We start from the raw sequence: 16,389 nt of genomic DNA on the forward strand, positions 1-16,389 counted from the left end.
AATTTACAAATGGAACACACTCAACAGGAAGCGAAACATGTTCTGCATGCAAGGCAAAGTTCACAAACCAAAACACCTACTTCCAGGTTTGCAGCGTTCTTAATCCAAGTTGTTCATAAACAAAGCTGTTCTTAAACCAAGGTCCTACTATATAAGCGTCAATAGACTGACCTTTTAAATAGGAAGCTACTCTTTAGGTTTCTAAGCAATTTGTTACCTTTCAATTAATTCACCAATTTTATAATGGCTCTTAGTACCATTAAATAATGCCTTACTGTGGTACCTTGGTTAATCCGTTCTGGAGTCCGGTCTTAAACCAAAGTGGTCTTAATCCAAGGCATGCTTTCCCATAGAAAGTAATGGAAAATGGATTAAATTCTCTCATAAATAAAAATTGCAGCGGGAGACTTAAAAAGCATCAGATTAGGTTAAATTCTCTGGGAATGGAAATACTTTAAAGGAGAAGTTATTGGGTAAGCTTTTTATCATAATCCCACAAAGCTCTTAACATGCAGCTGCTAACAAACAGTATAACAAAGAAATAAAGAGTAGAATTGCTCCTTAAAGACGCAAAGCAGGCATCAGGCTGTAGGTTTGTTTTTTTAAAGAAGGTGTTTTATTTATCGAATCTGGCCATATATCAAGAACTTTTAAATGTACATCTTCTCATTAGAATGCAACTTGTCTCACACAAGGGTTGGCATACAACAGCTGCACTGGGGGGGGGGGAGCCACCCCTTTGAAGGACAGCTGCTAAGTGTCTAGCTGAGGCTGAAAAGATTTACTTGAACCATGAAAACTTGTAACAAATTTTAATTAAATTAAATTTGGTACAAAACTCTTATGCATTACCGATAGAATGCTTCCCCCACTCCTGAAAAGAACCCAACCCCACCCACCCCCAAAATTACAACCAATATACATCAGTTCAATATACATCAGCCACAACATAATCTTGGATCAGCACCCCGCTCCCAGAGACAGACGTGGTGATTTTTAAACCCATCATCCAGACAGCAAGAAGAAAAATAGCTGGTACAAAAACTGAAGTTGATGTGTGTTTAAAAGAGAGGAAAATGAACAAAATTATTTCAATGCAGCCTGACTGGGAGTGCCAACTCCTTTCCTGAGTGAGGCCCCTGTTCCTTTAACAGCAGTGCAAAAAAGGAAAACCTCAACAGGTACACTTTATCATGGAGCTGCAGTAACAGGAGCTGCACCTGCTAAATTTCTGTGTGATGCTATTAAATGCCCAAAAGCCTCTTGGGAAGATGCGCTTGCAGGAGGGAAACAGCACCCGGTTCATTTCTCCCCGCTACATAAAAGGCACAGGAGTCTTCATTATAGGAAAGGGGATTGCAATCCTAGTGGCGTTATGACCACACAGCAGCATAGCTGCTTCTTCTTTCATGTATCGGATGTGTAGCACGGTAATAACCTCCCTTCCACCGCCTCCCAGCCCGCCCATCACCACTGTTAAAACCCTTTGGCATCAGGAACCAACATCCTGAATACTAGTTCTACAACAGTGCCAAACACAGGAGCAGCTTTGGATTGTAAGCAAAAAGGAAAAGATGTAGCTAAGTCCCCCCTAAATGGCTGCCTGTTCATAAATTTGCACACAAGAACACATGGTTAACTGGCAAGAACTGTGTTGTATTTCCATATCTTTAATTAAGAACCTCAGGACCAAGCCAGTGTAATTACAGAAGGAGTACAGGAGACTTTACAGAAGCCACCTAAGCACTCCCAGTAGAGCGATCCACTGGTTTCAGTATGTTTGAACACCAACATGCCCATTTCTTTCTTGGCATGCTTTCTTGAAAGTACTGCCAGGCTTGTCCGCATGCCACAATTCCACCCCTGGGTAAAGCGGAGAGGAAATCGTCTGATCAAATTAAAAAGTGTCTCCCCCACAGGCATTCAAAAGGTGTTTTAGGACCTCGTGCCATTTCCCTTACACGAAAACAGTATTCTATTACCAAAAAAAGGGAGACAGAAAACAATCAAGGAAAATTTTCACTTGATCAATAGCGCTGGTTTAAAAACAAACTTTTGCAATTTCGTTGAACTCACTTTTGGCTTGTGAGAAACAAAGTTTACCAATTTCAATGTACAACTCTCAGCTCATGTTTCCCTAGAGAGGGTATCTATAGATACATAGATATATAAAATTAAGCTAAGAAGAAAACTGAAAACACAAGTTTTATAGTTCAGAACATAGGGATAAAGAAAACTAAGTGAATTTTGTGACCAAGTTGTTTTGTAGAAGTGAATGGAGAATCTGGGATCACTGGAGAGAGAGAGAGGCCAAGGGGGGAAAGTTTGATTAAACAACTCTCCGGACTTCAAAAAACCTCTTCAGATAGTAGATTTGTCCCAGTGTCATGGCAACTAGTACAAGAGCTTCAAAGAATGACCAGAGGACCACTCTGCTATTTGTGTTGTCGTTAACTAGTGGAAAAAAGGAGGAGAAAACACACTTGATTAATATACAGGAATGAAAAGAAGCTAAACACACTGGAAGCCTAGGGAAACAAAGCATCACCTCCTCCCATACAAGCCCACCCTGCGTGAGCGGATCATCAGCTGAAACCTCGTTCTGTGTTTCCAACCTGCCAGCTGAGGTACAGCGGGCAGGTACAGAAGGCCAGGCCTTCTGGGCACCTAGGCCATGGAACATTCCAAGAGACAGAAGTGGCCCAAGCTTCCTTGCCTTTCTACAAGATGCTAATAAGCACATTAAATCATGAAAATTATGGGTCTTTGCTGCTATTGATTAGTGTTGCAACATCAGGTGCCAGCTCCTTCTCCAATATGGCTGGCTACTTTATTTTGAGTGCAGAGTTCTTGGTAAATACGTTGTCATTTTCTACAGTGCTGCTTTGAGAATGATACTCGCCCTTACACTGGAAAAACAGTGTTAAGTGATGCAAAACAGGGGGAAGTAATTATTGATGCAAAAGGAAGTAATAACACCCAAATGTGCCCTGGGAGTACAACCATGTTTTATGCAATTTGTTTTACAGGATTCTCAAAAAAGGTTTCAAGTTTTCTCTTTTCTAAAAACATGCCAGCATTTAAGAAGCAGCATGAAGAAAGTTAGTGGCAAGCAGTGTCTAAGAGACTACTAAGGTACAATTAATAAATTGATTTAAATATCTCTCTGCCATGAACTTTTAAAAATGATTTTTATTAGTTTTACAAAATAAATCTCAAACTTAACACATTAATATTAATAAATTAAACAAGATTCTTCTGAATTTTAGGACTTCCCTCCTCCTCTCTGTGGGTCCTTAGTATATCTAAGTCCAACTGCGTATGATAATTTCTCCACATTAAAATCCTCCGAAGTATCCAAAGTCTCTGCCACATTGCAGGAGTTGTTAAAGGTCTGCCAAAGAACTCAAGTCTTTAGTGTTCCTTTAAATACAGTTTTGATTCTCCCGATTTCTGATTTTTGTGGTGGGGAGCAGGGAGACAAGTCACTTTCTTGGCCTTCCCAAATGTATTCAAGTTGGGGCTTATTAAGTGATAATGAGCATGAAGCACTTTGATGCACCATATAAATCAGCTGTGTAGATAGGAAGCTAGTAGCTCTTATTTGGGGAAGGTTCTCAGGCAGGGTGGAAGGAGAAAGAACTTGCCCATGTGAAGACCACCTGGTGGAAACCCTTACATACATGGTTCTTAATTGTAAACTATATGCTGATCTCCATCAGCAATTTCTAGATCAACTCTGCATCCCCAAATGGAAACCAGAGTTGGAGGTCATACATTTTCTATTACTGGGGAATGATCAGGCGCTCACCAAGTTAGTGGCTAAATATCTATTTGGTTTTTTGTCGTCGAAATACACTGCAGACACCTGATCTACCTGGAGACCTAGAGATGTGATGACAGACCGCTCTGCCTCCTTTCTTTTAGCAAATGTTTTGTGCCACTGGAGAAGTGGTAATTCTGTATTGATTTGCTTTGGATGTTTGGATGTGATGCCAATAAAAGGTTTGATGATGATGATAGTAACTCTTATAGCCTGCCGTTCTATTGTGGATGTGGAGGGGAAGACGCCTCCTTCAGGACATGCATAGAAGCACAGGCTGCTAAAGCCCCTTGGATAATTTTCTAGAAAGCAGCTTTCTACCAAGTGCAGACTGACAAAGGAGAGGCAGCAATCTGCTACCCTCCCACTAGCCCACTAAATTCCCATGCCACAAGGAATGAAAGGCTTTGCTGGATGACTATGCAGGAAACCTGCACATGCCAACCAAAACCACTTACTTGCTCGGTGTATCCTTTCACGGACTTCCATGTATTCCTGTTCATGCTTGACAGCGGTCATGGCCACCGCTAATTCATTAATCATCTCTTCTAGCTTGTTCTGATGAGCTGCAGATAGATCACAAGACATCAGATTTGTGATGTAAGCAACGAAAATCAGCAACAGTGGCATATAAGACCGAAGTCTTCACAGCCAACCACTGCACATCTTGGGGAAGGGTTGATGTTTTTTAACCAGGCACAAAAATTCCCTTTACCTGGGTATTCATTCCAACATCCAGTTACCTCGGGCATTACAACTAAGATGCTTTAAATAACCAAGGTAAATAACTTTGTTATACATACAGAGTTCTGTTCTATAAGTCACATATGGCTGCACTAACATATTCTGTGGTTGGTTGGCATCTGCCTGTCTCTCTCAAGAAACAATGGAGTGCACCTTCGGGGGTGAAGGCAAACTGCTGCGTTAGCAGCACTGAAGTGACTTCTCCAGGGCTGCATGGTATACATGGAGGGCCTGGGCTGCCCAGATTATAAAACCCTCTCTCGGCCTTGCTGATGTGGTCCAAAGGAAAGCAGAACAAGATGTTTGGCACCAGCTTGGCTGCAGGAGCTGCCATAAAGAGGCATACAAGGTGCCATCCAACCATCTTAGTGACTCCACTCCAGATTTCTGTGGGGTTTACTGCTTAGTCTTTTCTTCCTAATCTCTTATTCTCTGGGGCTTGGAGGGGGTAAAAGTCCCCTTCCACTATTCTACTGAACTGGCTGTCAGGCTGCAATCCTAGGTATAAGAAGACCCATTAAATTCAATAGGACTTACTTCTGAATAGACACGGTTAGGATTGCCCTTTTAATTGCTGTGTTTTTAGGGTGATGATTTTTGTTTTACTAACGGGTTTTATTTAAGTCATGTGTTTTCCATTTGATGCAATGCTCTTAGCAGCATATAAATTCAAAACATATTTGTAGTCTACTCTCTTCTACTCCAGAGAACTTATCAGAAAGCTGGTCTTCTATATTTCTGTGTGCTGATTCAAAACCGTGTGTGTGTGTGTGCGCGCGCGCATAGGGAGTCTATTCCCAGTAACCCCCGTACCCCCCCCAAAAAAAATGCAGAAAGGGGTCTTGCTCAGCAGCATGACCCTTTGAAGAGCGGCTCTGCTGTATCACCACTGCTCCAGCAGCACCTGTTATCTCTGATCCCTGTTCTGACAGCTGCTTGGGACCCGGTGTGGCCTCCTCTCACCTAATCTCAGCCTTAAAGCAATTCCCTTCATCTACGGCTGGGTCCCTTTATGGCCAGGGAGTTGAGACAACGTTATGTGACCACCACCCCTCCTGGCAAACTGCAGAAGAGGCATCTCGATTCAAGGACCTAATCATTTATTTGATCATTGAAAGAACCATTTACCAAGCAGGCATTGCCTGATAAAGTATGACAAGGGAATGAAAAGCAGTTTCTACTTGAAACCTACTACATTTATATCCTGCTCTTTTCCCAACAAGAGAAGTCAAGGCAACTCACATATGGGGTTCCCAAGCAACCTCCCATCCTGCCACTGACCAGACCCAGATCTCCTTTGCTTCAGCAAGGTGGGGGGTCTTATGCAAACTATGCCTGGAAAGCAAACTTACAAAATATGGTATTTCACAGAAGCTTAATGCTGGGATTGAGAATAGGACAGGTGCAGAGATTTCAATGAGCAAGCCAACAACCTTGAACAGAAATACAGTACCTGGTGACTTTGTAGTTTTGTAGAATCCCATTCAAACAGAATCTCTGTTAGGGAGTGAAAAACTTTTACAGAGAGACCTTCCCTCCCTCCCTCTCACTCACACAGAAACACACTCTTCTCACACCCAGCAGCTTAGTTGACCCACTTTGAGAAATACTGGCATGAATTACTTTGCCTTCATGGTGTTTAGTTAGCACAAAAAGGCAGAATTCTTTCTAGAGGGATAAACTGGTATAAAGTGAGAGAAGAACAATGGGAAATACAAAGGAAATCCTCAAACTTTACATCAAGACCTTCAGGTCCAAGGCAAATCACACAAGTAATGCAATATGGGTGCCCTATTAGTAAGACCACTCTTATGCACACTTTTAAACATGCCAACACCCACACATGCGTGTTAAGTGGTGGTCTTCAGACAACGATCTCCCTCTCAAAATGATTACAATCTGTCAAGAGTTTTGTGTGTGGATACTCAGGATACTGGTAGTAATAGCTGGGACAGAACAAAAGGACCCAAAAACTGGAAGGGGTCTTTAGGTCATTTAGTCCAACATCCGGCTTGATCTGGGTGATGGATACTTACGACGATGAGAGGCCCAGCCAATATCCATCCTTGCAGTTTTTGTCCTCAACACTGGCAGCAGAAGGCCAGTAATGGCATGAAGGACAAGGAGGAAACTATGAATTTTTAAAGCTGGGGTGAAGGGTCAATGGCCTCCTCAAGAGACATACAAAATAACAGGATGTGAGGGCAGAAGAGAGAAAAAGTATAGGAGTGTGCAGCTTTCCTGACAATTAGCCACACCTCCTTAGGCCAGCCTACCTCACAGCTGAGAACCACGGTCATGATCCAAACCATGCAACTTGGTCTGAGTGTTTATACTTGCATTTCTCAAACAGAATCCTCCACAACTGAATGAGAAACCAGTTTTAAAAGCAGTTCCAGATTTGGTATTAGAGAAGACTGCTGTTCAGACAGGGAATGGGGATAGGAAGGAGAAAAAAGCCTACAGTAGCAAATTGGATCTTAAAGGTTGAAGGACTTCAAAGTGGCAGGAACTGTTCACACTCAGACCTGAGTGCAATACCGTTGTGGTAATCATTGCATATTAGAAGGGAGTCACACAAAGAATGGCCCCAATAGGCGTTAGCAGATTATGTAGCAAATTATGAGAAGCGAGGCAGGAGAACTGGCAAGCTTCTTAAAAGCATTGCACATACCATCCCAGTTATCTCCACCACCTAAAAAAAAGCATGAGAAATGAACAAATATACAGGAAGATGCTGGGCAAGTCTAGTAAGCAAAAGTAAATACATCAAAACACATGATAGGCGAAATGAGGGTAAGGCTGCAAATGTCACAGGGACAGAGGTATAAAGAAACCACAGTGAGAGGTGGGAGAAAAACTACTAGCTACCTGACTCAAATGTTCTGGCACCAACCAGTCTTTAGAGCGCTGCTCTGCAGAAAGCTGAAAAATTATGTACAATTCTAAGACATCCCCTTTTAGGGACTTCAAGCCACAAGATTACCCATATTTCTTTTTCAAATTGATGGGGCGGAAAGAGATCATTTAATTAAATATCCCTTATATTTCCTTGATCCACGTCCATCACATAGCAAAAAGAGCTAATAAGTTATTTTATGAAGCATTTAAATCCAGGAGAGAATGTGTTTGGAATTCTGAAGCCCATAGAACAATATCTGGAAAACAGAGGTGCAGGGGAAGGACAATAACATATAGGAGAAGAACATGGGTGAAAGGTGCCATTTTGTTTCCGGGATTCGCCCTCACCTTCTGTCTCCATATCTTGCCCCTTTGGAGCTTCACCAATGTCAATAGTGAACATCACTATCTTTGGAGTCATGGTGGACATTTTGTTGCTGAAGCAAAACTTGTATGTTCCATCCATGTGAGCAGCAAAGGTGTATTTCCCATTGGACTCTCTGTCTCCTTTGTAGATGACTTTGTTATCAGGCCCCATTATCTGGAAACAAGAAGGAAAATCTTTACTTTTTACCACCTTATGCATCATTCCCATCAATAAATTACATAAGCCTTGGGGAGTAATTGGCTGACATATCGTACAAATGAAGTGACAAACCACAAGGGCAAATCGAGCATTTGTTGCTGCCTCAGCTGACATCAATTTTAACTTCCAACCAACGTTTAATTTTTACTTATTTGCTCTATATCTCATGTGCAGTTGTTGTGCAAGCTGTAGCACTGAACACAAGGATCTTACCTGTGCTTGATGAGGCACCATGCAGTAGGCACCAGAGAAGCATTTCTCTCCAGGCCTTTCTTACCCAGGGCATTGCATCATGTTCCCTCTATCCTCCGACTCTGAACTTGCTTCACCACATGAGCAACAGATCTTATCTACTCATGTAGCAGAAGAAAAAGGAGGGAGAACAAACTATGCCACTTCTGGCTGTGAGTGAGTGATGCCATTTTAAAATGTTCCTCCACATTAAAATACGCACACTCCCTCCTCTATTGTTTTGCTTATCACAAACTGTACTCGGGGCAGCAGGGGGGTGAGGGTTCATTTTTGTTTCATAAATGAAAACAATAAATCTTTTTATTAAAAAAACACCTCCCAGCAAATTAAAACTAACACAACAGGAATTAAACCGTTAGCCCAACCTACTCACTACTGTGCTAATTTCCTTTAAACTAAACTAAACTAAAAGATAGGGAAGCTTGCAAACATGAAAACCCCAACTGCAGCAACCTTGTCCATTCTACTGATTCACACAGCTACACGAGTTTATTAGTGCACCTATTTCTCCACCAATGTGGAATTTTTTTAAGAATGCAAGGGGGGGCAAACTGTGTTTAGAATGATGGGGAGGGTTTCAAAAACAAGGCATCTGAGGGCCAGTGTGCCTGTCTGAGCTGCTTTCTGCAACTACACTGGCACGAACAAAAGTCGGGGAGCATTGTGTAATTTAACCTGATGGTACCTTGGGTTACATATGCTTCAGGTTACAGACTCCACTAACCCTGAAATAGTACCTCGGGTTAAGAACTTTGCTTCAGGATGAAAAGGAGAAATCGTGCTTCAGGTTAAGAACAGTTTCAGGTTAAGAACAGACCTCCGGAACGAATTAAGTACTTAATCCAGGTACCACTGTACAGTACAGTGGTACCTTGGGTTAAGAACTTAACTCGTTCCGGAGGTCCGTTCTTAACTTCATTCACACAGTACTCTAAAATCCTCCATTGTTCTTCCTCAGTCTCTCCCTCTAGCTGAAAACCCCTCCCATTCCAAATACAGCAAGGCATTCTGCTGATTTCCATCAAGCCTCTATGACTACAGGGATTCAACTCTGGATTTTCAGCCTTTTACATTTTCTGTGTCCAATTCTAAGTTGGAAAAGCACTTCAATAAACAAAACAATAACATTAAGAGAAAGACACCCAGGCCCTCCCTTTCCAAGCTGTCCACTAACCCCTCCCTCCATTCAACAGAGCCAACCTCCACATTTGATGTTTAAACCCTGGAGTGTGAGAGAGAAAAGGTACACAGAAACAGGCACACTTAAGGCTCAAGGCTATCTCAGACTTATACCCTCTGATCTAAAACAGTCCTTCCCTAGCTGTGCACACCCCTTGGGGGTTGAACTAGATGACCCTAAGGGTCTCTTCCAACCCTGCAATTCTGATTCTCTCTATCTCTCTGGGTGCTCTTTCTGCTGGGCTTTCCAAAAATACCCTGTTGATGGGGGGGGGGGTTGAGATGAGGCGGTGGTGGTGGGTTGGTGCCCCCTTTGGCCTTCTCTTTTAGCATATGCTGCATGTTACATATTCAAGAACTGACAATCCTCTTCTCCAAAGCCATCAACACTCTTTTGGTGAGAGGCATTCACTGTGCAGTCTGCACGTGATTAAAGGACACATAAATATACTCTCTATCAACTTTCCCCAACCTGTTGACCTCGACGTTTCGAACTAAAACTCCTGTCAGCCTCAGCCAGCACAGCCAATGTTTGGGAAGACAGGGAGCTATAGTACAGATCATGTGGAGAGCATCATTTAGGGGCAGCTGCTCCCTATGTACGCCAGCAAGAGTAAACCCTGACACAAGCCAAGGCCAGGCCCTTCCAACCCCCACGAAGGGGGCTTTCCTAAGCCCTCTTCTTCACCTTCTCATGGCTCACACCGCCCAGGGCAGCCGACTGCAACTTACCTCCCTGTACAGGCCCTTTTCTAACAGCAGGCAAGAGGAACCTGTACCCCACTGCAATACCTTCACACTATGATTTTCACAATCCCTAAATGTTGCCTAAACAGAAATGATCTTAGCAGGCGCCCAAAAGAGTACAGTGAGGTTGCCTGCTTGATCTCAATAGGCAGGGAGTTCCCAAGTGCTGGCGCTGCCAGGTAATTACGAATGCGGAACGAGTATTATGTGGCGCTTGTGCCTCCTCTGGCGTAACCCCCTCGTGCTAATGCGTGCGGGGCCGGAGAGAATGCCAGCGAGGCTAAGCCCCGGCACAAGCCGAGCCCAGGCCCCCCCCGGGGGGGGGAGCCATAGGCTCCTCTTCGCCGCGCCCTGCACGACCCCCCCCCCGCCAGACTCGCCTCCACGTCGATGTCGAGGAAGCCTCCCTCGGCCACTTCGAAGATGAGGCCCATCTTGGTGCCGGACGGGACCCGCTCCAGGAAACACTCCTCGGCGTGCGCGTCGATGCTGACGAAGTAGCCGGCCGCCGGGGCCGAGAGCGCGGCCAGCAGCGCCAGCACCGCCCGCACCGGCGACATGGCGGCGTCGAGGGGAGGCTGGAAGCGAGCGAGGCCAGGCGCGGGGAGGGGGAAGAGGGCCAACGGGCTCGCGCGCTGCGCTCCGCCGCCTGCCAAGCCCGCAGAGCAAATGGGCTTCGGCCGAGGGGCAGCTTCCGGCCCACGCCCCGCCCCTTCCGGCGCACGGGGCCCTCGCTCATAGGTCGGAGACGCGGCCCGATGCCACGTACGGCCTGCGGGGGGCGGGGGGGGTGGCGGCCCTCGAGGGAGCGACGGGGCGGCGCCTGGCTGCGAGGCGCGCCTTGATTGGGCGGGGAGGAGGGGAAAGGAAAGCGGACGGCGGCCCCGCGAGGCCAATCCGCGTGCTCGGCGCGGTTTAGGGGCGAAGCGACGGGGGCCGAGGGAGGACATTCCTCGCTGCTGCTAGATTGTCCGGCCAAGGGAGGGCGCCAGCGAGGGCCTTCCAGCCTCTTGTTTATATTACAGAATCGCAGACTTGGAAGGGACCACGAGGGTCATCTAGCCCAACCCCCTGCAATGCAATATATTATATATTCATTTGTTATTCAGATTACACTAACAACACTGAAATAGTAAATTATCCAACAACAAACAGCCTGTCCTGGTATATGTACAGACTTGCAATTGCACATTATGATAGTTACATTCACCCTCCGATTGCTGCTTTAATCTAAATTAGAAATTGCACTAACGGGAAGACGTAACACCCTGCAAGCAAATTAGGGTTGTAGTGTTCATATCCTCTTCACAGACAAATCAGAATTCATGCTGAATCTAATCTAATCCTGATCTAATCTAACCTCTGCATAAGCTTTGTGCAAGCAGATCATGACGGACACTCAATGAATAGGTTGCCTGGAGAAGCCTGAAGGCTTCTTCCACCATGGGCAGTTAACGGGTTGGTGAGAGCTGTTGAAAATGCTGCCTGAATAATATTGGATCCATTTCGACACAGTGTAATTTCTGTTAGTGTACTATATTTGAGGGCAATTTTATTTTGAGAATCTTTTAGAAACCACTTTTGAGAGCCTCTCAGGGCTATAAATGTGAAATAATCTTTCATAGATTGGATTCCACTTAACCTGCACCCTTTAATGTTAAAAGATTGCTAACAGTTTGATCCTATACATGTTTACTCTGAAGCAAGTCCCACTTTTAGCAAATGGTACATAAAACCTTAATGATACTGTTACTTGCAGCAGCTGGAGCAGACATGCCCCAGTAACAGTGTATTAAGTCCCATCCTTGGGCAGATAAATGAAGCACAGGGAAAAGGTATTAAACCTTTAGTGTTCAGCTGTGTGAAGCAGATCACCACCCTCTACCCCCTTGAAGAGTGAAACAAACCATACATGGGTCTGTACAGGATTGAATATAATTAATATATCCTCTTACTAATTCCATCATAAGGTTATGGGCCCAGTTTAGGAATAATTTCCAGATATATTAAATAGTTTTTCAGCTTTTGAATGGATTTTGAGGCTTGAGTTTTAAACTGCAAAAGAGAGATTTTTTTCTTAGCCTCACAGCACCAGAGAAAAACCCTTCCTGTGCAACCCAGCAAGTAGGGGAAAGGCTATTTATTTATTTATTTATTTAGGATTTTGTAATGGTTTTTCCATTTTTTCTAGTGTACTTTTTGAAAAATATTTCTTTGTATGACTTTTGGCATTTTTTATTTTAAGATGGATAGCAAGGGTTTCATTGCAGAGGAAAGCCCCAATTTACCTAAGCTTACTGAAAACAATTTCAACCAATAGAAAAGGTGCTTAGAAGCCAGATTTTTAGTTAGGGGAATAATGGAATGTATCATCCAGTTTGTATTAAGTATGTTCTAGCTTTTCAGTAATGGATAGGAAGTCTATCACGTGACTGCTACAGTCCTTTTTGGATTCAAGCTTTAATCTAAATAAATCTCTCGCCCAGGCACAGTGAGAGCACTTGCAGCTGTTTCACCTGTCTTAGTGTGAACCATTTGAGTATCTAAATATTGTCCAGAATGATGGACACTGCTAGATTTTTCTGCTGCTGCCATTTCTTTATTAAGGTTTCATTTTCACTGGGTGTCTATTGTGGAACCGGTTCTGTATGTCCTACAGTTGAATCGCAACATGATTAGTGTGTCCATTTTGGACAGAATAGATTTCTCTGTACAATTTGAAAATGTAAAATGCCAGGTGACCAGAGATCATAGCTGTCAATGTTTCCCTTTTTTAAGGGAAATTCTCTTATTCCGAATAGGATTCCTCGCAAGAAAAGGGAAAAGTTGACGGGGCAGCCAGAGATGGTGAATTATATGCTGAAGCATGTTTGATTGATGGCGTATATGATACTAATCTTTCAGAACTCCAGACTGCAAATGGGGCACATTCATGCCAGAAGCATGAAGCAGATCCAGAAGTTTGGCACAGAAGATTTGGCAACAGAGAGATCAAAGCCATTGTGGAATTGTAACACAATTGTAACGCAAGAGGGGTGAAGGTAGCCCAGAGTTCACCAGCCACAATAAAATTTCTAAGTTGCATCACTGAAGAAAGTGTTATGCGTTCTTTTCCTCCATGTACAGAAAAGCACCAGAGTGCTTGATGTAGTCTACAGTGTTGTATGGGATCCAGGGAGTGCCCTCCAGCAGCATAATGTGGTTTGCTGGAGCCTGGGGTGCACACATGTTGGAGGTGCCTGCACCTGCTGGGCCAGCCTAGCCCTTGCCACAGTCACCACCGGCGCAACCCCCTGCCAAGCGGGGCCACACTGCACTGCCTGCCCACCTGCACAGCGGGGAGGTCGGTTGGTTGATGCGGCCCTTCAATTTGTTTAAAGATAATTACGAGAAATGTTGGTCAGAAGTTTAAAAAGATTTAGAAATATGGTCAAATTTGAAGCTTTCCTTGTTAGGCCGAATTGCAGTTATGAAGATGAATGTATTGCCTAGAATGTTATTTTTGTTTCAAGCATTGCAAATCCTTGACAAGATGGACTGTTTCAAGAGGTGGCAGAAAGACATTTCGAAATTTGTCTGGCAGGGCAAAAAACCCAGAATAAAATTTAAGATTTTAACGGATGCAAAGGAAAGAGGGGGATTTGCCCTGCAGGACTTAAAACTTTACTATGAATCAGCAGCTTTTTGCTGGTTGAAAGAGTGGATGCTCCTCGAGAATACAGATATCTTGGACTTGGAAGGTTTTAATAATGTATTTGGATGGCATGCATATTTATAGTATGATAAGGTTAAAGCGCACAAAGCTTTTAAAAATCATATTGTTAGGAAAGCATTATACAATGTCTGGACCAGATATAAAGATTTGTTGGAAAATAAAACTCCAAGATGGCTGTCGCCAATGGAGGCTAAAGCTGGGAAAAAACTCAATATGGAGGCTAAATGGCCAAAATATTGGGAGATTTTGGAACAAGAGGGTGATAAATTGAAACTACAGAGTTATGAGAAATTGAAGACCAAAGTACTTGCCACAGTCACCATCAGAGCAACCCTCTGCCAAGCAGGGCCACACTGCTTCGCCTGCCCACCTGCACAGCAGGGAGGCCGGTTGGTTGAAGTGGCCCTTCACGGGCAAATCCCCCCCCCAACACCCAGGGAGAGAAGCGCCAGCCTACACTGGGGTCACCCCTTGCCCGCCTCCCTCCATTCAGCGAGGGAGCCGGGGACATGGCAGCAAGGCCAGGCTGGGACTGGGGCCCAGAGACCCCCCGCAGCAGGAAGGGAAGGATAGAGAATTGGGGATGGGGCCCACCAGATCATTCCTGGGCAGGATGGGTATCCACACAGAAGCCAGCGCCTGCGTGGGGGCACCTGGTTCGCCCCCCCCTCAAAATTGTGCACCCGGGGCCACAGCCCTGCTGCCCCCCAATGCTATGCCATCAGTTCCCTCCCTAAAGAAAAGAAGTATATTCTAATCTTACTGTTTGATTTCTCAAGATACTGTGCTGTGTATGTTCTCAATGAGAAAAGCGAAGCAGTGGAGATGTTCAGAAAATACTGGTACCTTGCCATGGAGAGCAACAAGTTTCAGAGGAAACCCACAACTTTCGTCAGCGACCACAGGGATGAGTTTAATACATACCACATTCAAACCCTCCTAGAAAAGGAAGGGATTACATGTGTAAAGAGTGTTAGTGACACTCTATAACAGAACTCAGCTGCTGAGAGAAAGTTCAGTTCTCATATGGAGATGACTAAGGTGCATGCTGAGAGATGGTGGCCTTTCCAAATACACTGCAGTGGCTACTGCATGTCCCCACATGCATTTGGGAGCAACACACACTATTACAAGGAAGTGGGTATTCAAGGTAAAGCAGGGGGCAGAAGGAGAAGTTGAGTGCTACAAAGCAAGACGTGGTGAAAGGTTACTCGCTAAAGTACGGAGAGGACTATGATTAGACTTGTGCACCTGTCGTGAGACACACCCCCAGTAGTCTGATCGTTAGAACATCCTTATTCCCCCAACAGAGCTACAGTTCCCAGAGTGGTTAACAATAAATCATTCTTCCAAGGGAACTCTGGGAACTGCTGAGCTTAGGGTTCTCCTTACAACTCTCAGCACCCTTAACAAACTATAGTTCCCAGGATTCTTTGGGGTGGGGAAGCCATGACAGTTTAAGTGGTAGAATAGTGCTTTAAATGTATGGTGGGGTTCCAGATTATTTTCTCCATCTGTAAAATGGGTGTAATAACATCTAGTCTCACCAAGTTATTGTATGGACATTTCATTGTCATCTTTGTAAGGGTCTGATATTTTAATAGACTGCCTGAGTTTTTGAAACAGGTTAGTCTGTCAAGATGTAGATTATCCTGTGTTGTGTGAAGGAAGTTGCCTGGGGAAAGCGAAATTACTAAAAGGCACAAAGGCTGGGTAATCTCTAGGATGTGATATAGATATATATATAGATAGATATATAGATATATAGATATATAGATATATAGATATATTATGGAATCTAATGGAAACACACTGGCGTATTTTTCTTGCCTTCTCAGCCATGTAATTTGTTGATTTTAGAATAGCTCAGGGGAAGTTGGCTCATTTCACTTACCATGACTGACTAGGTTGTGATACACAGTGACTGTTTTCACAAGTGATGTTTGAGTCAATGACTGCATTTCCAACTTACATAAATTGAATGAAAAGGCCTCCTTGACTAGAGGGTACAACTGATTTAGGAATAGGTCTCTTCCATTTTGTGCCTGATAATAATAACATTCAAGTGTTGCATTCCAGATGTGTATTCCCCATCCTAGCCATCTTGATAGAAGGCAACGGCAGAAGTTTATAAAATTACTGTATGCATATCATGGAGAAGGTGGATGATGTTTGTTTTATCATCATTATTATCACTGCTTCAACTATTGCTGGATGTCCTAACTCCTTACCTGGGAATAAACCCCACTGAACTGAATAGGACTTGTTTTTGATTAAACATTAATAAAGTTGCTGAACCCTGGAGGAACACAGCTGAAGCTACTATTTCATACTGGTACCACAAAGTATGATATATCACATTTATGGAGAAACCCCCAAAATGATAGTTTTATGTGGCACTTCAAAGACAGACACATTTACCTGGAGCTCTTTTATTAGTTA

The 16,389-nt window shown here is 43.9% G+C and overlaps 1 protein-coding gene across 2 annotated transcripts; it reads right to left on the reverse strand.

Annotated features, from left to right (window-relative positions):
• Positions 1-593: 593 nt before the first annotated feature.
• On the reverse strand, positions 594-11,002 carry TMED2 (transmembrane p24 trafficking protein 2). Of its 2 annotated transcripts, XM_083478982.1 has the most exons (5): positions 10,613-10,940; positions 7,817-8,009; positions 7,242-7,262; positions 4,282-4,389; positions 594-2,454 (listed from the first exon to the last, which is right to left on the reverse strand). In XM_083478982.1, exons 1-5 carry the CDS (start codon positions 10,790-10,792, stop codon positions 2,330-2,332), a joined length of 627 nt encoding a protein of 208 aa, XP_083335108.1. In that variant the 5' UTR covers positions 10,793-10,940; the 3' UTR covers positions 594-2,329. The 2 variants fall into 2 exon arrangements, with proteins under 2 accessions (XP_083335108.1, XP_083335107.1); XM_083478981.1 differs by lacking the exon at positions 7,242-7,262 and having other exon boundaries at positions 10,613-11,002.
• Positions 11,003-16,389: the final 5,387 nt, after the last annotated feature.

The sequence above is a fragment of the Podarcis liolepis genome (genome assembly GCF_965112155.1).
Source record: "Podarcis liolepis genome assembly, chromosome: 15".
In the NCBI taxonomy this organism is placed as follows: Eukaryota; Metazoa; Chordata; class Lepidosauria; order Squamata; family Lacertidae; genus Podarcis; species Podarcis liolepis.